Consider the following 22,136-nt stretch of genomic DNA (forward strand, 5'->3'; position numbering starts at 1 on the left):
TTCTGGCCCCTGTGCTAGGCACTGGGACACAATGAGGAACCAGACAGGAGCCCTACCAAGATACCCACAAACCACTGAAAGTAACAAGAACAACACTTCATCAAAAACTGGCACTGCCCACCCTAGGTGAGAGCCTGTGTTGGCACAAACTTTCCCCTGACCTTCAAAGCCCACCACCCCCTTTACCATCTCAGAATATTTTCTCCTAGTAGATAGATATCACTGTTGGATGTTCCCAAAGCAGCCTGTGACTTAACCCCAGCATGCCTCCCAGGAGCCTTAACTGGGACTTCTCAAAGGTGGCCCGTGGAAAGAACAGAGATCTAGAGAGAAAGGAAAACCTAGAGATCGTTTCACCCAGCCCCTTGTTTTAGAGATCAAAACGTGATGTTCAAAAAGGTGGCAACTTGCCCACGGTCACCTAGATGAATAGTGGGATAGTACCAGGTTCTCCAACTCCAAATCCCTAGTCCTTTACATTATGCCACATGGCCTCAAAGTAAAAACTGGTTGGCAAAGGAGAAGAACTTGACCAGAGGATGGTTTGAAGGGTTGGCTCTTTCGACCTAGTACGGCTCCCACTCACTGGAGACTCTTATAGGTGAATACTGCTGAAAACAAGTCCTGAGAAGAAACAGAAAGAGAGCCCTGTGAAGGTTTCTTGAGTCTGAGGGCCTCCCCTAAATTTAGCACCCCATAAATCTCAGGGTGCAGTTAATCTGAAAGACCTTCCCCGTGCTGTTTTATCTCCTGAGTCACCAATTTGTAGCCTACGCCTTTAGCCAAAGTGGACAACACTCAATCCCCCAAACATACTTTCTCCCCTCTGCACCTTTGCTCGTGCTGTTCCTTATACCTGGAATATCCTCTCTCTCTCTCTCCACCTGACCATCCTTTAAGGCCCAATTCAAAGGCCTTATGTCTCTTGATCCCCTCAACTGCTAGTAGTCTTCCTCCCCAACTACATTGTATGAAATTAGTTTGTATTTCTATTTTTCTCTTTTGATTTATTCTGTATGCTCTTAAGTGTACATTTATAATGCCTCCTCCCATTAGAATGTAAGCTCCCTGGAGATTATTGTTGCTATTCAGTCTCTTTCAGGTGTGTCTGACTCTCCGTGACCCCATTTGGGATTTTCTTGGCAGAGAAAACTTAGCTGGAGTGGTTTGCCATTTCCCTCTCCAGCTCATTTTACAGATGAGAAAACTGAGGCAAACAGGGTGAAGTGACTTGCCTAGGGTCACACAGCTAGGAAGTGTCCAAGGCTGGATTTGAACTCAAGGATATGAGTCTTCCTGACTCCAGGCCCAGACACTCTAGCCACCTAGCAGAGGATTATTTTATTCTTTGTATTAGTATCCCAAACACCCAGCAAATAGAAAGCACTTAATAAATGTTTGTTAATTGATTGGTGATTATGCTGTATATCATATTTGTGCAATATTATGCACTATATTTGTCTGTGTTGGTATCTCAGCCCCCAGGTGCCCATGAGTTCCACATGGACAAGAACAGGGTATTATTCAAACGCGTATAACCCTTGGTGCCCAGCACAGGATTCTGTACACTGCAGGTGCCTGATAAATGTTTGATGAATTAAACTGAATTATTCAGCCTGCCTCAGTTTCCTTATCTGTATTCTAACACCTGCCTCCCTGAACTCCCTAGGCTTTTGGGGGAAGTGAATGAGACCAAATATGCACTACTGTTTGGCAATGTGGTCCTCAGAGTCAGCCACCTGGCAGACAGAGGCATATATATGAAGGGCAATGATGATGACCTTACCCCGTGGTGGAAGCCAGAGTTCCTTGGCCTTAGGAGGGAGGCCAGGAAATGGGAGGACAGCAGCAACATCCAGGCTCTTTTTTGACATAGGCTGCAGGCCTGGCCTTTCTGCTCCCACTCAGACGGCCTTCCTTGGAGGATCCTTCACCTGCCAGGCTAGAGAGGGTCTTGGGGTCCTCTGTGATCATTGGATCTTCAGGCTCAGAATCATCAGTTAATACTACCTCTCTGGGCATCTCCTTGAACTGGTACACCAGCCTCTCCCCCTTTACCTTGCAGAGGATGCCCTTCTGATAATAATACCTGGGGGCAACAGGGCACAGTTAGCGAGGAGTAAGACACTGAGGCATGAACATCAGATGCCTGAGCTGCCCTGCCAGTGGCTCAGCTTCCAAAGACCTTGGAAACCCAAACTTGATGGAGGGAGGGCCTAATGTGGTGACTTCCACTAACCCAGGAAATTACCAAAGGGGCTGACAAATGGACAGGGAAGGGGGTAATAAGGAGATCTCCCATCCCTGGGGCATCAGCCTTATGGGGTGGCTCCAGAGAAGGGCATTGGTCTCCCATGTGCCAGGAGGGTTGAACAAGAGGCCCAAAGCAGGAGAGGAGAGACTGTGGTAGGGCATGAGGGAGAAACTCTCAGTGATGCTGGGATGTGGCCCCCAATGGCTTTACCTCAGTGATCGTCCCAAGGTCTCATAGGTCATATTCGGCTTGTTTTTCAGCTTCCCCCACAGCTTTGACACGGCCTTGGAGTCTACAAGCTTGAAGATGCCCTTCTCACGCTGGGTCCACTTGATGTACTTGGGACAGGTGTTCTTGTCCTGCAGGAGAGCCAGCAGGAACTCCCAAAGGCAGATGTTATTATTCACTGCAAGAAGGAGCATTAGCAGACGTGGAAGAGAGCATCAGTTCCCCCATCAGACTGGAGGCTCTCTGAGGGCAGGCACAGTGCTTCCCCCTTCATCAAAGCAGGGCCTCTCCAAGAACTGGAGCCATGTCTCCATCCTCCCCCCACCCCAGCCTCCCAGTGCCAGAAGGTGAACAATACAGAGAGAGCAGACTGTACCTTTGCCATCCTTGGACTTCTTCCGGATGTGAAAGTTGGGCTCACTGACTGGTATGGGACAATGGGGTGCTTCTGCCTTCTGGACTGTAAAGGGGAAGATGGATGGGGAAAGCAGGATGAGTACAGTGCCTCAGTGCCCCTGAGCCTGAGACCAGGGTCTCAAAATGACAGCAGATGAGCCCTGATGAGTATGCATGTGTGTGTGTGTGTGTGTGTGTGTGTATACACATATCTATACACATACACAGTATATACATATACAAGTATATTGAATATATACATGCATATATAGGTGGAATAGATACACATATACATAGATGCATATATACATGCATCTATGTATGTGTGTATATGTATATTTGTGTATACATAAATATGTGTGTACATACATGCACATATCTGTGTATACATGTATCTATATAGACATATGTAGAGACACATATATGCACATATACTATTTTTATATATACAGATAAACAGTATACACAAATATGGAATATATACACACATGGAATATATTTGTATGCATGAATATATATAAACATGCATATATATTCATGTTGTATTGTACACATGTGTTTTACATGTGTGTATATGCCTATGGGTATCTGTGCGCATTGTGGTGTGTATGCATGCACATGTGTGTGCATGTATGTTGCGTTGTGTGTATGCATTGTGTAGATATATTGTATGTGTGTAAACATATATGTGCTTATCTATGTTTGTTTATTTATTTATTTTTTGCTTATTGTATGGAGGGGGAGAGAGATAATATCACCCCAAATACATGCTCATGCAGGCTGATGGGAGGAGGGCAACAGATGACAAAGAGGAGCCAGGGATCCTAGTGGTCAGGGAGCCCAGGGAGGTTTTATGACTTTTGATGCAATACATAATATATTTAACATATAATATATATAATGTATATAATATACAATATCATATGTAAAATGTTTTCTATATATTATATTGTATATTATATTCTATATATTATATTTCTATATATATATATTGTGTATATATATATATATATCACAGGAGAATTGCCTTATCACCCTCAGGACCCAGGAGAATTGATCATCTGGCCTTTGTATGCATTGAGTGACTTTTTTTTGCGGGGCAATGAGGGTTAAGTGACTTGCCCAGGGTCACACAGCTAGTAAGTGTCAAGTGTCTGAGGCTGGAATTGAACTCAGGCCCTCCTGAATTCAGGGCCGGTGCTTTATCCACTTTGCCACCTAGCTGCCCCCTTTGTATGCATTGAAAGCAGGAATGCTACGGTTTTCTATTTGTATCCCCAATGCTTAATGATTTTTCATTCAGTCACTTGCTCTAGGCCTCAGTTTCCCTCTTAGTAAACTATATTGGAATGTCCCCCTTTTTTTCTAGTACTTGAGAGTTTAAAAAGTGCTTTCCTGCATCCTGTATCATCATTTATTATCATTTTACCAAGGAGGAAACTGAGGTTTCCAAGAAAGGAAAGGGATTTTCCTGAGGTCACAGAGCCAGGTTGGCGTCAAAACCAGGATTTTAATCCAGGTCTCCTTAAATGACTCGTGGAGCATGTTCCATTACACCAGGTTCCTCTAGATATTGCAACCCGTGAGGGTGTAGCTGCCTTGGAGAAAGGCTGGGCCTGGCCCCACAAAAACCAAAGTCCTTACCTTCCTGTGGCTGTTTTCTCACAGAAGGCACCTCAGGAACTTCATTATTCTGCATGGAGAGTCCCTCCTCATTCATGTTCTTTGAGTCAGCAACCTCTATCCCTGAGGAGATGGGAAAGAAGACATACTGTTGGTAAAGGCCTCAAGAGTCTAGCTCAGAGTCACTGATTATCAAGGATGTTCCTGATTGTAGGCTCAGTGCTCTACGCATCATGGTGCCACCTAGCTGCTCTACTAGAAAAGAACACCGAGGCCCAGGGGGGGGAAGAGACTTGCCCAAGGTCATGTGACTGGAAAGTAGTCAAAGTGGGATTTGAACCCAAGTCCTGTGACTCCCCAGTCTCGTGGTTGTTTGCTCTCTGGCCCCCTGATGCCTCTCTGCTGTTTGGGGTTTTCTAGGGAGAGGAAGATTCCAAGTCATACATGTGACTCTTATCTAGTACGTTGTTTGGGGCTTCCACGTCAAGCAGGACTCTAGTGGCCATAACCCTCTGTTTGTTGTCATCTGGTGTGAGCGAAGGGGAGGAGATAAGAGAAGTCCACATGGGCCACACATCAAGGACACAAAAGGTGAACTCACCAGTTCAGGAGAAGAGACTGGCATGGATACTAGCAAAATCCCTGAAAATCTAGTGGGGAGGGGAGCCATAGGAAGCCCTACTGCTGAACATTAGGTTAAACCCCCTGGGTCTCTGACAGAGCCCTGAGGGATGGTTTGAGAGAAGCTATGATCACCATCCAAGTGGAATAGTGGGGAAAGCGCTAGATTTAGAAGCAGAAGTCCTGGGTTCAAATCCCACCTCTGCTGCTCCCCAGGTGATATTGTGGGGTGAGTCACTTACCTTTCCTGGGCCTCAGTTTCCTCCTCTGAAAAATGAAGGTGTTGAACTATACCAGACGTATCAAACATCTAGGCCCCCAACACTCCCTGAACCAGATTAAAATGTTATTGGGAAATATTTAACAAAATTAGGTCGGTTTGAGGCCTGCAGCGATCCTTGTATATGAATTAGAAGTGCCCATTTCAATTTGAGTTTGACCCCACTGGACCAAAGGATTCTAGGGCCTCCAAGCTCCCAGACTGCTCCCAGGCTCCACATGCCCAATGCTCATTCCTACCTCTACACCACTTTGAACCCACTGCAAGCCCCACCTACTCTCTTTCCCTAGCCCTAGAACTTTTCAGAAAGGGCCTTTAGAGGCCATCCATGGTCCTCAGTTGTACCATGTTAAAATGAGGCCCAGACAGTTGAAATTACTTTTTTCAATGGTCACAGAGCAGAAGTGGGATTTGAACTCAGGTCCTCTGATACCAAGTCCAGGGCTCCTCTCTCAGCATGTGGTCAACCAATAAAATACCTGCCTATAAGCTCCCTGGGAGCCCAAACTATTCCCTAATTCTCCTGTATCCCCCATAAGGTTGAGCACAGGCCTGCCCAACCACCCCCCCAACCCACCCCCAAGCCACCCCTGGGTGCACCTGTAGCTTCTTGAGTCCCTTTGCTCCTTTGATCAGCTCTGTACTCACCACGCCTTCTTAACCACTAGAGATTTTTAGTTGCCCCCCACACCTCCTGTATTCAGTGAATTCTATTGGTTGTTTGCCTGTTACTATCGACTCCCAGGGTGCAGTGGGGAAGAGGGATGGGAGCTATCCCAGGGCATTGTCCCTCCTCTGCTCCACACTTAGTAAGTGTAGCTTAAGGGGTGCAAAGTTACCAGCCTCCTCCAGGAAGACCTCTTTGACTTAAGTCACTTTCTAATGGTCTATCTCTTAATCTGCTCCCCTCCCAACTCACAGCTGGAAGCCAGTGGACAGCATTCCTGGCCCCTATGCCCCGCCCCACCCTCCACCCCAGTCTAGCACTACATTGCTTAAAATCTCAGCACACACAAAGGCCAGGCCCAATCCCATACCCACACCCTAGAGGGAACAGACCTGATAGCAGAAGGCCTCCCTCCACAAACTGCCCTTCCAACAGTGCCAGGTTCTGGTTCACCAAGATAGCACTGGGAAGTTCATCTCGATCGAACCCTGTTGAGCAGAAACTCAGCAGTTCGGAGCAAGGCACCTGCTCCACAATCATGGGGATCAAAGAAGGATCATCCAGCTGCCCAGAGGAAAAAAAACACCCTAGAGAACCCAGTGCGAAACACCCACCTGCAGCCTCCAGCAGCTGCCAGTGGTCTTTCTTGACTTACCCACAGTTCAATCTGACTCAGAGCAAGGCATATCAGAATAACCCAGCCCTGCTATGCCCAGCCATGCCTAGCCCTGCCATTCCCTGACTCCTCCAACCCAGCCCAGCCCGACCCAGCGCCCCCAGACCCACCCCAGACCCGGTTCCACTAATCCCAGCTCAGTTCTATCCACTGCAGCCCAGGCAGGGCACGTTTAGCCCAGACTCCAAGCCTCCTTCTTACCTTCATGCCAGGGGGCAAAGCCCACATGGGTATAGGCTCCACGGTCTCCATGGGTGGGCACAAGGCTGTTGAGCCCTGGCTCTTATTCCTTCTGCATACACTTGTTCTTAGACAAGCCCCCACCCCCCTCCCGTTTTCACCTTCTCAATCCTGGGAATATGAACAGGCTTCTCCAAGAGCAAGTAGGCCCTGTGCTGTGCTTCCCCTGTGATGTAAGGCCTGGGGCTCCCGGAGCGAAAACTGAGGCCTCTCAGAGGTGAAATAGGCTGTGCAAAGCCCAGGCTCAGAGTAGCAAACCTTGCTAGCTGATCATGCTGCCTTCCTTTTACAAAGCCGCCTCCAGAGAAAGTGCATCATGCTCACTTGTAAACACTGTGTATCTTCAGAGTATCCAAAGAGAGGCACTGGGCTGCAGGGAGGGAAATCCCAGCTTTGCCACTTACTGGCTACATAGACAGGCTGAGTGCTGGGGGGAGGGGCGACTCCTCCCTAACACAAGCTTCATCTGATTGTTTGAACATGACCTGGGATCATACTGAAGGGGGGAGGGGAATTCAAGGCAGACGGAGGGGACAAGAGGGGTTTAATAGGCTTCTGGCAAGGCATAGCCCTATCCCTTAGCATAAGCATGAGTTCCCAAACACTATGCTTTAAAACCTTGCCTCCTCTCATTCGGTGCACTGTTGCAAAAAGAGGGACTCCCCTCCTGCTCCAAGGGCTACCTGGATGCACCTATGCATGTAGCTGATGGGAGCTCTGCCATCCCACAGTGCCTTGCTATTGTTAAATTCATGCCTCCTGCTCCAGGGGTTTGCATGCATGGACTCACTGCTTGCAGACTCAGGCACAAGTTCAGTGCTCTATGCTGCATTTGGCTGTGCTTGCTTCTTCCAAGGAACAGTGGGTCTTTTTGCATTGAGAAAATCCCTTAACTGACTCAGAACCTCTGGAGGAAAGCAGAGAGAAGGAAAGGGAAAAGACTGCAGACAGACAAGTAAAAGAAGACGATAGACAAAGATTGTCAGAGCCAGATAAGGAACACAGCTGTTAGAGCATGTCTGGAACAGGAAAAGGACTTTAACGTGCAATGTTGCATCTGTAAGGGACCCTAGAAAAGAGGACAGGTCAGTGCTTAAAGTCTCAGAGCATACAGCTTTGGTCATATCTGTCCAGAACAGAGGATGGCAGAGCCAAGGACGGCCAGAAAACACAAACTATCCAAACCGGAGAGGGCTTTAGAACATAGAAGGGGGGGCAGCTAGGTGGCACCATGGAACATAAAGCCGCAGGATGTTTGCACTACGAGGGGCCTTTTAGATTACTATTGTTCAATCCGCTTCACTTAACATATTGAGAAAACAAAATCCTAGGGAGGGAACTTGGCCAAACCACACAGGTTGTAGGTGACAGAGGTGCAACTATTTTGCCTCCAAGTTCAATGCTCTTTTTTGTGGGGCAAGGAGGGTTAAGTGACTTGCCCAGGGTCACACAGCTATAGTGTCAAGTGTCTGCGACCGGATTTGAACTCAGGTCCTCCTGAATCCGAGGCCGGTGCTTTATCCACTGTGCCACCTAACTGCCCCTCAATGCTCTTTTTTAAAAAACATTTTTTTTTGGTGAGGCAATTGGGGTTAAGTGACTTGCCCAGGGTCACACAGCCAGCAAGTATTAAGTGTCTGAGGTTGGATTTGAACTCAGGTCCTCCTGAATCCAGGGCGGGTGCTCTATCCACTGTGCCATCTAGCCACCCCTTTTAAAAAACATTTTAAAGTTATTATTAATTTTTTTCTTTTTAAATTTTAAGCTCCAAATTCTCCCTCTGACCCCTACCCCACCCACTGAGAAGGCAAGAAAAATGGAATCAATTAATTAAAAATGTGAAATACTGCAAAACATATTTCCTTATTAGACAAATTTTATTTAAAAAATTTTAAAATCAAGTGGATGCTTCACTTTGTACTCTAAGTTCATCAGTTCTCTCTCTGGAGGTCAATAACATTTTTTCATCATGAGTCCTTTGGAACTATCTTGGATTATTGCATTAATCAGAGTAGCCAAGTCTTTGACAGTTGATAATCATTACAACATTGATCTCTTGGTTCTTCGCTCTTCACTACACCAAAAGTTTATTAGTAGGGGCAGCTAGGTGGTGCAGTGGATAAAGCACTAGTCCTGGAGACAGGAGGACCTGATTTCAAATCTGACGTCAGACACTTGACACTTACTAGCTGGGTGACCCTGGGCAAGTCACTTAACCCTCATTGCCCTGAAAAAAAAAAGACTCTGGAAGACTGATCAACACAATGATAAAACACAAATACAAAAGAATGAAGATGAAGCACACCACTCATGCATTGACTGCGAAATTATTATCTTAAAATTCAGAAATCCATTTCATTCATAGCAAATGTGGGAATTTGCTTTGCTCTACTATACAGTTATGTATTAAGGGCTTTGTTTCTATTTTGGATATGATGAGTTGGAGATGCCTAACGCCTAGCCAGATGGAGACTCCAGTGGGCAACTGGTGATTCAGGGACCAGTTTTGGAACCCTTATTACCAAATATGTCTCCAAACCTTAACCACCATCTCTCTACCTCATTTCATCCTGGCATCTGGCCCACCACATTCTGCATCATTTCCTTTGATCCTCACTTGTATTGTCTATTTAGAGAAAGATGCCTTTGGTTCTCTTTCTCTGACTGAGAGGTTTGCCATGGCTCTGGATTCATTTCTTTTCCCTGGAAGTCTAGTATTTTTGAGCCACAACACATTCATCCTGGGCTCCCAAGGAACTACCTTGATTTTTTTTGTGGGGCAATGGGGGTTAAGTGACTTGCTCAGGGTCACACAGCTAGTAAGTGTCAAGTGTCTGAGGCTGGATTTGAACTGAGGTCCTCCTGAATCCAGGGCCTATGTCTTTCAACTGCGCCACCTAGCTGCCCCCCCAAGGAACTACCTTGAAATAAATTCTAGGCTCCCTGTGGGTTGACTTTCTTTAACTCTCTCTTCCCATTTGTCCCCATTGTGTTACCGTAGCCAAACTAAACATTGAAAAACTGTGGGATGGGGGCAGCTAGGTGGCGCAATGGATAGAGCACTGGCCCTGGAGTCAGGAGGACCTGAGTTCAAATCCGGCCTCAGACACTTAACACTAGCTATGTGACCCTGGGAAAGTCACTTAACCCCAATTGCCTCAACAACAAAAAAAAAACAAAGAAAACTTTGGGATGGATCTCTTGGGTTTTTCTCTCACACCAGGATGTTCAAGTTAACAGGGCTCTGATCACCTACAAGTAAGTCAACCCTCCTCAGTGCTTTCAGCTTTACAAAGTATTTGCCTCCCCAACAGCTGAGAGAGCATGAGACATGCAGGTATGATTGGCCCCATTTTACAGGGGAGAAAATTGAGGCTTCTATAGGTGAAGTGACTTGCCCAGGAATGCACAGCTAGGAATTGTATGGGGCAGAATTCAAATTCCAGTCCTCTGATTCCTAGGCCAGTTCTCTGTCCATGATGGCATGCTGTCTGTCCAACAGTTTCGTAAGTGAGCAGTTTTAGTTCACTCTTCAGCAGCAAATATGATCTTCCTAGGTTCTAGACACGCTTTGGCCCTTCCTAAACCCTGGCTTCCTCTTCTTGCTCCATGATCCTGGATATGTGTGGCCAAAGCAGAATAATGACTCCCATTTGCATGGAGCCTTTAGGTTTAGAACATACTTTCCTCACAATGACCCTGTAAGGTGTAAGTGTAGGCATGACTTTGGACACTTTACAGATGAGGGAACTGAGGCTTAAAGAAAAGGGTAGGAAACTTGCCTCACCTCTCACAACTAGGAAGAGGCAGAACCAGGACCCGAGGACCAATGCTGTGCTTTTTCCACTATACCATATTCTGCCTCCTTTTTTGCAGGGCAGTGAGGGTTAAGTGACTTGCCCAGGGTCACACAGCTAGTAAGTGTCAAGTGTCTGAGGTTGGATTTGAACTCAAGTCCTCCTGAATCCAGGGCCAGTGCTTTATCCACTGCGCCACCTAGGTGACCCCCTCCCATTCTGTCTTTCTAAATCTAGGCCAGTGAACAACTAATTCCTGGCAACAAATCTAGCTCATTGCCTTTTTATTCAGGGTAACAAGACTAGATCAGGAATTGTCTCAGAAATCCAGTGGAATGGGTTGCTTCAGGAAGTAAGTCCCCTCTCCCTGACCATCAGGTAGAAATCGGATGGCCACTTGTCAGAAATACCATAGGGTCAATGCTTGGGTCAGTTGTGGATGGGACTGGGTGCTCTCTGAGGTCCCTCTGACTCTTTGATTCTGGTATTACCTGATTATATGAATCCCAGATCTGCTGCTTCCTACGCTAATGCCTTTGAATAAATCAATACCACTCTCTGGGCCTCAATTTTTCCCTCTATATGATGGGAGGGCTATACTAGAATATTTTCAAGCATCCCTTTCATTTCCATATACTACAGTCCTACAAAAGGGAAGAATCAGATTGTGAAAAGTCACAATTGCCAAGGTAGGGATAAGGTGTTTATATTTGGCAGACAATGGGGAGCCATGGAAGGTTTTGGTTTTTTTGTTTTGTTTTTTGTTTTTTTGTTTTTTGCGGGACAATGGGGGTTAAGTGACTTGCCCAGGGTCACACAGCTAGTATGTGTCAAGTGTCTGAGGCCGGATTTGAACTCAGGTACTCATAAATCCAGGGCTGGTGCTCTATCCACTGCGCCACCTAGCTGCCCCCATGGAAGGTTTTATACAGAGGAGCATGTATATTTTCCCTCCACCTCCACCTTCTACCATCAAACTAAGTGTTCTCAGTATTAGCAAGTGTCAAAACATCAGTCCAATTCTCCAGATCAGCGACCTCCGTGATGTGGGTAGCCCTGCTGATGATGCAGATGACAACCTACAGGGACATATGCCTATTCACCCTGTGAGACTCTCATCCATAGCCTCAATCAACAAAGCAATGAGCATTTTTTTTTATTTTTTATTTTTTGGTGAGGCAATTGGGGTTAAGTGACTTGCCCAAGGTCACACAGCTAGTATGTATTAAGTGTCTGAGGCCAGATTTGAACTCAGGTCCTTCTGAATCCAGGGCCAGTGCTCTATCCACTGTGCCACCTAGCTGCCCCAGCAATGAGCATTTATTAAGGGCCTACTGTGTACCAGGCACTCTGCTAAGCTCTGAGACACAAAAGCGAAAACTGAAAAAGACAATACAAAAGAGGTACAAAGAAGGAAACGATCCCTAATTGTAAGCTTACATTCTTTTTTATATAAAAAGTATTTTATTATTTTCCAGTTACATGTTTTTATAAGATTTTTATAAGATTTCTAGTTTCAAATTTTTCTCCCTCCTTCCCCTCCCTCCCCCCCCACCCCAAGACAGCAAGTAATCTGATATTGATTATATATAGGAGCTTACATTCTAATGGGAGAGATAATGGGTAGATATATAAGTATATGAAGCATAAATATAAAGTGAATAAATGTAAAGAAATACAAAGAAATTAAACTATTTATTAATTAATTAAATCCAAGATAATTTGGGAAGGAAGGACACTAGCATTTGGGAGAGGGGGAAGAACATCTTAAGGAAGAGAGGGATTCTATGAGGCAGAAATAAGGAGGAAGATGTGGAGAGTGGCCCATACAAAGACATGGAGTTAGGACATGGAGCGTCAGGAGTAAGAAAAAATTTCGACATAGGGAGTCGCCCAAAGTGATAGAGAGCCATCCTCACATTCCCTTGACAACAAAAGGGTGCAATTGGGGGCAGCTAGGTGGCATAATGGATAAAGCACTGGCCTTGGATTCAGGAGGACCTGAGTTCAAATCCAGCCTCAGACACTTGACACTTACTAGCTGTGTGACCCTGAGCAAGTCACTTAACCCTCACTGCCCCACAAAAAAGGGGGTACCATTGGAGCAGACAGACTGCCCACCATTAATTATTTGCTCTTGCTTACATAAGCTGGCCTTTGTCTTTTTCAATTTTCTTTGGCCTAGGCAACCTATGAAGCAAAGCATCACATTGGGGCCAGATCCAGTCTCCCTTCCCTATCTCCTCTTGCTATTCTGTGAGATAGTGGGATTAGCAATGGACTTGGAGTCAATTCTGGCATCAGACACTTACTTAGCTCTGTGATCGCAGGCAAATTCCCTCTTCTCTCAGGGTTCACACTTCCTCATCTGCAAAATGGGGAGAGTAGTACCGTCATCCATGGAATGGGTGGGAGAAAAGTGCTTTGCCAATCTGAAAGTGCTAAGAAAATGTCAATTCTCATTATTCTTATATCTGTTCATGAGACCTGAGAGCATCATGTTTCTCAGAATCTACCAAGAAGCTGCTGGGTGGAAGAAGAATGACAGCAACCAGGTTTCCTCTTGTTCGTCATTTGTAGCTCATATCTACGTAAAGGGTTCTGTAGGATTGTCGAGTAGACACTGGAACTGAAGAGAATGCATGTAGCAAAATGGAATCAAGAAAGCCCTATCTCGGAGCAGCTAGATGGCGCAGTGGATAGAGCACCAGCCCTGGATTCAGGAGGACCTGAGTTCAAATCCAGCCTCAGACACTTAACAATTACTAACTGTGTGACCCTGGACAAGTCACTTAACCCCAATTGCCTCACACACACACACACACACACACACACACACACACACACACACAAGATTTTTTAAAAAGAAAGCCCTATCTCAGGGCAGCTAGGTGGTGCAGTGGATAAAGCAGTGGCCCTGGATTCAGGAGGATCTGAGTGCAAATCCAGCCTCAGACATTTGACACTTACTAGCTGTGTGACCCTGGGCAAGTCACTTAACCCTCATTGCCCTGCAAAAACAAACAAACAAACAAAAAAGAAAGCCATATATCCCCTTTGTGGGACTACAGCTTCCCGTTTCTTCTCACTCTAGTTTATAAGTTTGGGGTTTTTTTCACCACTCCCCTCCCTCTCCCTGGTTCCTCTCCCCCTCCTTCAGCTCTATTTTCTCCTACTCAGTTCATGAGTAGATGCCCATGGCCATGGCAGGCTACTCCATTTGATGCCAATTCATGGTTTGGTCTCTTTCACTCCAGCTGGATGGTACTCTCCCAGGCAAAGCGCAGAGCATGATGGAGTGTGCTAGAACCAGCTCGAGTTTGCCTTTGATAATTTGGGGGGGGGAGGTCAGGGCAATGAGGGTTAAGTGACTTGTCCAGGGTCACACAGGTAGAATGTCTCAAGTGTCTGAGGGCAGATTTGAAGTCAGGTCTTCCTGAATGGAGGGCCAGTGCTTTATCCACTGTGCCACCTAGCCGCCCCCTTTGATAAATTTTCAAGTTGAACATTTACACCTTGGAAATCAGCAAAGACTGAACCAGGGCCTGATTCTTTTTGTTTGATTGATTATATTGACTTAAGAAAGTGTTGGAGAATCACTCTAGTCAGACTGAAAAGTTCACCCTGCATATATTTATTTCTTCTAGAGAACCAGTTGTTAAACATTTACCAGCACATTGCTATACAGGAGATAAGGGGACCACACCTTCGGGCCCCTACAAAAATTGAAAGGGCAACAAAGGTCAGCTTTGGCTCTTTCTGACACCTGCCTACCTCAGCCACCTCAACATTGTGATTCTATCTATATAGAATAGCATTGAATAGAATGTCAGAGCCACAAGGGACCTTAGAGAGCAGTTAGTTGAATTTCCTCATTTTCTAGAAGAAGGAAGTAAGGCCCAGAGAGGGAAGGCAACTTGCTCGAAGCATCAGATCTTCATAATTACGACCCAAAGTGCATTTCTCAGTTGGAAGAGGGGTTTCCGGGGCCATTTGGGGAAAGTGTCACTGCTTTTACAGAGACCCCCAGCAGATGGGGCTGTCGAATCTAGACTTCCTATGCTCAGGAAATGCCCTGCGCCTCATTCAAGACACACAAAGGAGCCAGCTGTCAAAACACTGAGATGGAGAGAGAGTAAACACACAAGCACTGATCAGGAAAGGGAAAACAGCTGTTGTGATACAGCTGGGAAGAACGATTCAGCAACTGATGCTCACCTTCCCCAAGGATGACAGCGGGCCTTAATAAAGCCCAGAAGCAGGCAGGCAGTCGGGCAGGCTCTGATGCTAGGGATCTGGTCTGGCCACTTGTCTCTACTTCAGCAGGGGAATTTAATTGTTGAATTTAAACAGGGTTGGGGCGGCTAGGGGGTGCAGTGGATAGAGCACTGGCCCTGGATTCAAGAGCACCTGAGTTCAAATGTGACCTCAGACACTTGACGCTTACTAGCTGTGTGACCCTGGGAAAGTCACTTAACCCTTATTGCCCCACCCAAAAAACCCCCAGAATAATATCAAATTACAGTCCCACAAGATTTCACCTCAAATAGCCAAATTTCACTCATAACAGCTTAGGGCTATAGTATTATTATTCCTCTCATGTTCCAATAACAGTTAACAGTAAGCACACAAAAGGACATTTTATATATCCTTCATTTATAAATTAAGAATAATCACATTCTGGGGGGCAGCTAGGTGGCGCAGTGGATAAAGCACCGACCCTAGATTCAGGAGGACCTGAGTTCAAATCCAGCCTCAGACACTTGACACTTACTAGCTGTGTGACCCTGGGCGAGTCACTTAACCCTCACTGCCCCACAAAAAAAAAAAAAAGAAGAAGAATCATATTCTGGAGTTTCATATGTCCAGGGAATAGTTGACTCAAACCCCACCAAAAATTTGCTGGCTATTATAAATTTCCAGAGTAACATATCTATATTGCCTATTAACCCCTGAGGCAAAAAGAAATCTTTGAATCTAAAATCTATTGTAGCTAAGTTGGTTCAAAGATGTAACTTCACGGCATACTAATTATTAACAGACATATGTCATAATTTTCATAAATGGAAGCCAAATGATCTTAGTTGAAATTCACCTTTTACTGTAAGAAAACCTTTAAGTTTTCTCAGTCTGCCTGGGAGTGGTCCTAGTCTCTCAAACTTCAACACATGGTCAGCAAGGCTGGTAAGATCTTATGGCCCAGCCCAAGTAGAAAGTCCCTAAGGAGGGGCAGCTAGGTGGTGCAGTGGATAAAGCACTGGCCCTGGAGTCAGGAGGACCTGAGTTCAAATCCGACCTCAGACACTTGACACTTAGCAGCTGTGTGACCTTGGGCAAGTCACTTAACCCCAATTTCCTCACAAAAAAGGCAGTTAGAAAGTCCCTAAGGAATTTCACAGATAAGGAGGAGGAATAATAGTAGAAGTAGTATTTAGTGTGGTGTTGTTTAGTTGTGTCTGATTCTTAGTGACCCTGTTTGTGGTTTTCTTGCCAAAGATACTGGAGGGGTTTCTCATTTCCTTCTGCAGCTTATTTTACGGATGAGGAAACTGAGGCAAACAGGGTGAAGTGATTTGCCCAGGGTCACACAGCTAGTAAGTGTCCCAGGCTGGATTTGAACCCAGGAAGATGAGTCTTCCTGACTCCAGGCCTGGAACTCTATCCACTGTGATACCTGGCTGCCTCTTTCCTTTTAAAGCAAATTTCTATAATCAGAGCAGGTGAACAGTGGAAGTTTGTCATTGATTACTATAATAAGATGCAAGTGTGAAAACTCATCCTGTTGTTAATCTGTATTTGTGGTCAATTCCATAGCCTATGGTAAGTAGGTAAGTGAGTTCTTAGCTTTGCCATCCTCTTGCCAATAGTTATATATTTATGTATAAGAATAGGCCCTTAGGGGCAGCTAGGTGGCGCAGTGGGTAGAGCACCGGCCCTGGATTCAGGAGGACCTGAGTTCAAATCCGGCATCAGACACTTAACACTTACTAACTGTGTGACTCTGGGCAAGTCACTTAACCCCAATTGCCTCACAAAAAAAAAAAGAAAAAAGAATAGGCCCTTAAAGTACTTCATTCCTTCAAGACAATACAATGATAATGTGTATACCCTAAAAGGGAAGAATAAGACAAAGATAGAAAAGGTTGTGTTTTTTTAATTTGATGAAGTAGTTTGGGAAAGCCATAAGATTGGAACGTTTTCTCTAAGATCCAAGATACACACATGCGCACGCACACACACACACACATGCACATTACACACACACACACATGCACACGCACATGCATGCACACACACACATCCAAGCAAGACCTTTCCCATTACTAAACAATCTCTATTAGGGAGAGATACCTCTGTTGCTTCTTATATACAGGAACTACAGGGGCAGCTAGGCCATGTAGTAGATAGAGCACCGGCCCTAGGGTCAAGGACCTGAGTTCAAATCTCACCTCAAAGACGTATTAGCTGTGTGACCCTGGGCAAGTCACTTAACCCCAATTGTCTCAAACATCTGGGACCATCTCCAGTCATTTTTATGTATATCTTGCCACTGGACCCAGATGGCTCTGGAGGAGAGAGGGAGGTTGGTGACCTTACACAGCCCTGCCTCACTTCAGTCCAATTCAGTGCAAGTCATGACATGTGTCATGGTCCTCTTCCAGAATGAAAGACAAACAACAACAGGAACTACAAACAAGCTTCAAGAACACACTTGAGCTTTAGACTTTTCACTCACATGACTTTCACCTGAGCGGTGAGGTCTACATCAAGAATTTCCAGGGGCAGCTAGGTGGTACAGTGGATAAAGCACCAGCCCTGGATTCAGGAGTACCTGAGTTCAAATCCGGCCTCAGACACTTGACACTTACTAGCTGTGTGACCCTGGGCAAGTCACTTAACCCTCATTGCCCCCCCCCCAAAAAAAAAGAATTTCCAGCAGACCAAAGGAACTCAGCCAGTTTGGGAAGGCCCATTGCAGATGCTACTGACCACTCCAATAGCAATAAAAATTGGAGAAAAGGATTCCTGGATATAGGAAAAATGACCTGTTAGTTCCCCTCGGTAAATGGGCCCTTAATGCCCTCTGCCTTATAATTCATTTTAGACTTCCTGAAGACAAAGAAGTGGAAAGGAAGCATGAACTAGTGGAGAAGAGGGGGAAGGTCCCAGTTACTCCGATCTTTCCAGGACAGAGAAATGGAGGGAACACGTTTGCACCCACAACAAAGGAAGACACAAAAATAACCTTCATACCATTATTCTCTATGGCAGTTTGGCTGTCACCATTAATTGATTTGCTGCTATTAAAAACCTAATCATTAAAATGATAGGCTTCTATAGATGAGTCCATTAAAATCTTCCTTGGCTAATCAATTTCCTTCTCAATGAATGCCAGAGGGCAAACAGAAATTCCATGTTCCTTCCTTTTAGTATTCCATTCCCACATCCCAGGAGCCTGTGGTCCTTTGGCTTCCCACAAGATCCTCTCTGACACTCTGCCCCTGTTTGTCTTCTCCTGGAAGTCTCCCCAACACCTCTGTATGCCCAACCTTCCCTGCTTTATAATCAATGGACATCCTTATAATATCAGAAAACAATCAAGGAAGGTCCCCAGAACATTGGATGGACTCCCTTGTGTTGACCCTGTGAGAGAATATGGACGAGAGTAGTAGAGGATGAGTAAGAATGGATGAGTTGAGGGGCAGCTAGGTGGCGCAGTGGATAAAGCACCAGCCCTGGATTGAGGAGGACCTAAGTTCAAATCTAGCCTCAGACACTTGACACTTACTAGCTGTGTGACCCTGGGCAAGTCACTTAACCTTCATTGCCCCGCAAAAAAAAAAAAAAAAAGAATGGATGAGTTGCAATTTGCCATCATCAGAGGGATCTCTTAATCAATGAGCTCGAAGACCTATTGGCATATTTAAGAACCCCCAACACATCACTTAGCAGCACCTTTGACATATGGGATCCATGGGGGGCAGCTAGGTGGCGCAGTGGATAGAGCACAGGCCCTGGATTCAGGAGGACCTGAGTTCAAATCCAGCCTCAGACACTTGACACTTACTAGCTGTGTGACCCTGGGCAAGTCACTTAACCCCCATTGCCTCAACCAAAAAAAACCAAAAAACAAGACATATGGGATCCATGGTATAAGAGGTGGAATTTGAAACCAGGTCTTCTGACTCTAGTCAAGGCTCTCTCCATTGTACCATGAGGCACTGCTGCTTTTCTCACACGGGTGGATGAAGAAGGGCAGAGTATGATAGTCTCTCAGCCTTGCAATCCCTGGGCCCATCAATGGTTACTGACAACTCAGCAGGGGGCGCTTGTGTCACTGTCGAATGGAGCCATAGAGGTATTATCATACCCACTCCCAGACTCTGGCTCCCAGGCCTTTCATAGGGGGAAAGAGAGAAACGGAGAGACAGAGAGAGACAGACACAGAGACAGAGTGACAGACAGACAGACAGACATTCAGACAGAGAGGTAGAAGAGACTTCAGAGGCCATCTCCAGTCTGATCCCTTCATTTTACAGAGGAGGAAACTGAGGCCCAGGGAGGTGAGGTGACACCCGAAGTCACCAAGGATGAAAATGACAGAACTGAGATTCAAACTCAGGCCTTCTCCACTCCAGCTTCTAACCTGAAGCCAGCCATACCCCTCTGATGTCCCACACTGTCCCCATCCACCATAGACATCTGTGTTTCCAGCACAAGCAAACAAAACCCAAAAAAATTGCAGAGAAAAACTGAACTCACAAGATAGTTTCTCAGTAAGAAATTAACATATGCTGCATAAGCAAAAAAAGCCCATATTTTAAATTAAACCTTTATTAAATATTGAGATCAGTGAGTTCCCGTCAATATTACACATGTCCTGAAATATTGTAATCATGCATATTTCATTAACTACATAGCCACATCTTTCTAATAACATTCACAATTTGCCATCCCCCCCCCTCCCCACACCATGCTTGGGAGAGAGGTGCTTGAAGCCAGTGAAGGAAGAAGGGGGGAGGGATAGAATAAGGGACGTGAGTTTTCCTTTCTGCTACCATTGGGGACTTTCGAATACGAAGATGCGGAACTGAAAACGATGTTTGTTCAAAGAGTGCACTCAATAGGAAAAAAAAAAAAACCTCAGTGGCAGTGCTGGAGTATTGCGAGCAAAAGGGGATGGTGTGTTGTTCATCATAACTAATTATCAATCAATAAGCATTTATTAAGCACTTACTATATACCAAGCTCTGGGGATGAAAAGGACAAAAAATTAAAGGATCCCTATGGGGGGGGGGCTTACAATGGGGGAGACAAGTATACGAACCCACGTACGCAGCACAAGTATGAAAGGAAGAGAGACGAATAATTGCAAAATTGTTCAATCCAGCTGCCCAGCAGCAGCGTGGGAGGGAGGGCACCAACAGTCGAGGAGATCAGGAAAGGCTTTATGTAGAAGATGGTGCTTAAGCTAAAGGATTTTATGAATTATACAGGCTTTTGATTGGCTCTATTCACTCTGATTTCCCCCAAGTTTCCCTGGCTTCCTTTCAACTAACCTTTTCTCCTGCAAGTACCCATTATCCAACAGCTTGCTCAAAGCCCTCCCTGCTACCCAGAGGGAAGTCTGACCAGCCTTCCCCACCACACACAGGGCCCCTGGGGCAGATTGGACCCCTCCCTCGCTCCTCCTGTTTGGTTGGTTAATGTCTGTCACTGGCTCTTCAAGCCACCTTCTTGGGGTTTGAACAACTTCAAGTGGGCAGCATTAAGTCTTTGGGGGGGGGCATACCATCTGGAAGTCATGAGTACTCGAAATGACCTGAATGCCATTGAATCTGCTATCAGAGGACTCGAGTTTGAATCCTGACCCTATTACTTATTCCTTGTGTGACCTTGGTTAGTCAAGTCATTTCATTTCCCTTGGCCTCAGTTTCCCCATCTGTAAAATTAAAGGCAGTGTCAAAGGTCCCTTTCAACTCTAAATCTCAACAACCATAAAGAGAAACACACACGCCGGTGAGCTGGTCCCTGAGAGGAAAGTTCACTTTGAATCTGTGTTTATTTTAACCAAATCTCTTCCCACCCTCCACCCCTCAATCTGCAAACTGCGATCAAGCACATGTATAATACAGTGTAACCTTATTTGTTTTAATAAGGTCATTCAGAGCAGCTGTTACATGATCCATAGTGTTAAATGAAAACCCCAGGTGTTCAAAACACAAACCTTATGGCCCACAGCCCCCTCAGGTCATGCACATCATCATTACAATTAGCCCTTCCACATTGCAGGGTTGGGGCCTGAAGCATGCCCCCCCTCCCAATCTGGGAAACTGCATCAAATGTTTAGGCCCTTCTTTCACACCAGAAAAGAACTCTGAATTATGCTATTAAAAGATAAAATCTATTGATAATATACAATATCTACATATATTTTATGCATTTCTGAGTTTCTAAACCTTTTCTGTGTCATCTGCAAAACTCCCCAAAAAGTCCCATTTAATTTCTTTCTTTTTTTGAGGGGCAATGAGGGTTAAGTGACTTGCCCAGGGCCACACAGCTAGTAAGTGTCAAGTGTCTGAGGCCGGCTTTGAACTCGGATGCTCCTGAATCCAGGGCCAGTGCTCTATCCACTGCGCCACCTAGCTGCCCCTCCCATTTAATTTCTTTCTTTTTTTTTTTTTTTTTTTTTAGTGAGGCAACCGGGGTTAAGTGACCTGCCCAGGGTCACACAGCTAGTAAGTGTGTGTTAAGTGTCTGAGGCCGGATCCAAACTCAGGCACTCCCGACTCCAGGGCCGGTGCTCTATCCACTGAGCCACCTAGCTGCCCCTCCCATTTAATTTCTTATGCCATCCCACAATATATCAAAATCTCAATGGGGAAAGTCACGATGTGAAAGGGATAGCAGTACATTATTTCTTCACTTAGTTCTCCACTCAAGAGAAGAAGAAGGACCCTGCCTAGTGGGGGACAGAACCCCATTCTGAGAGCAGAGGGGCAACGGGGACAGGGGCCTCTAGCTGCCCCCGTCAATAACCCAAAAGCCCAGAAAGGTTAAACAATTTGCCCAGAATCACACAGGTAAGTAAGTCACTGAGCCAGGATTCAAAGCCAGTTACCTCAGGGCCGATATTCATCCACTAGACTGTATTGTATTCTCATTCTCTAATACTCTTTGTCCTCTGGCCTCTCAGATTGATTGCCTTATTTCTATTCAATCTCTTCCCTCTTCTCAATAATCAGAATTTACTAAGAACTGAAGTTGTAACTAGCCTGAAGCAACCAGGGCTCTGCCTCATGCACTGACATCTAGGTTGGGAACAGGTGGGAGTTTCTTCTCTGAAGGGATTG

The 22,136-nt window shown here is 45.6% G+C and overlaps 1 protein-coding gene across 1 annotated transcript; it reads right to left on the minus strand.

Moving 5' to 3' along the window:
• Positions 1 to 547: 547 nt before the first annotated feature.
• LOC122733301 (ETS-related transcription factor Elf-4-like) lies at positions 548 to 7,047 on the minus strand. The gene is made up of 7 exons (XM_043973581.1): positions 6,947 to 7,047; positions 6,462 to 6,633; positions 4,523 to 4,624; positions 2,859 to 2,942; positions 2,465 to 2,660; positions 1,787 to 2,089; positions 548 to 624 (listed from the first exon to the last, which is right to left on the minus strand). The coding sequence occupies exons 1-6, from the start codon at positions 6,995 to 6,997 to the stop codon at positions 1,816 to 1,818; spliced, it is 879 nt and encodes a 292-aa protein (XP_043829516.1). The 5' UTR covers positions 6,998 to 7,047; the 3' UTR covers positions 548 to 624; positions 1,787 to 1,815.
• Positions 7,048 to 22,136: the final 15,089 nt, after the last annotated feature.

Source organism: Dromiciops gliroides, chromosome X (genome assembly GCF_019393635.1).
Source record: "Dromiciops gliroides isolate mDroGli1 chromosome X, mDroGli1.pri, whole genome shotgun sequence".
In the NCBI taxonomy this organism is placed as follows: Eukaryota; Metazoa; Chordata; class Mammalia; order Microbiotheria; family Microbiotheriidae; genus Dromiciops; species Dromiciops gliroides.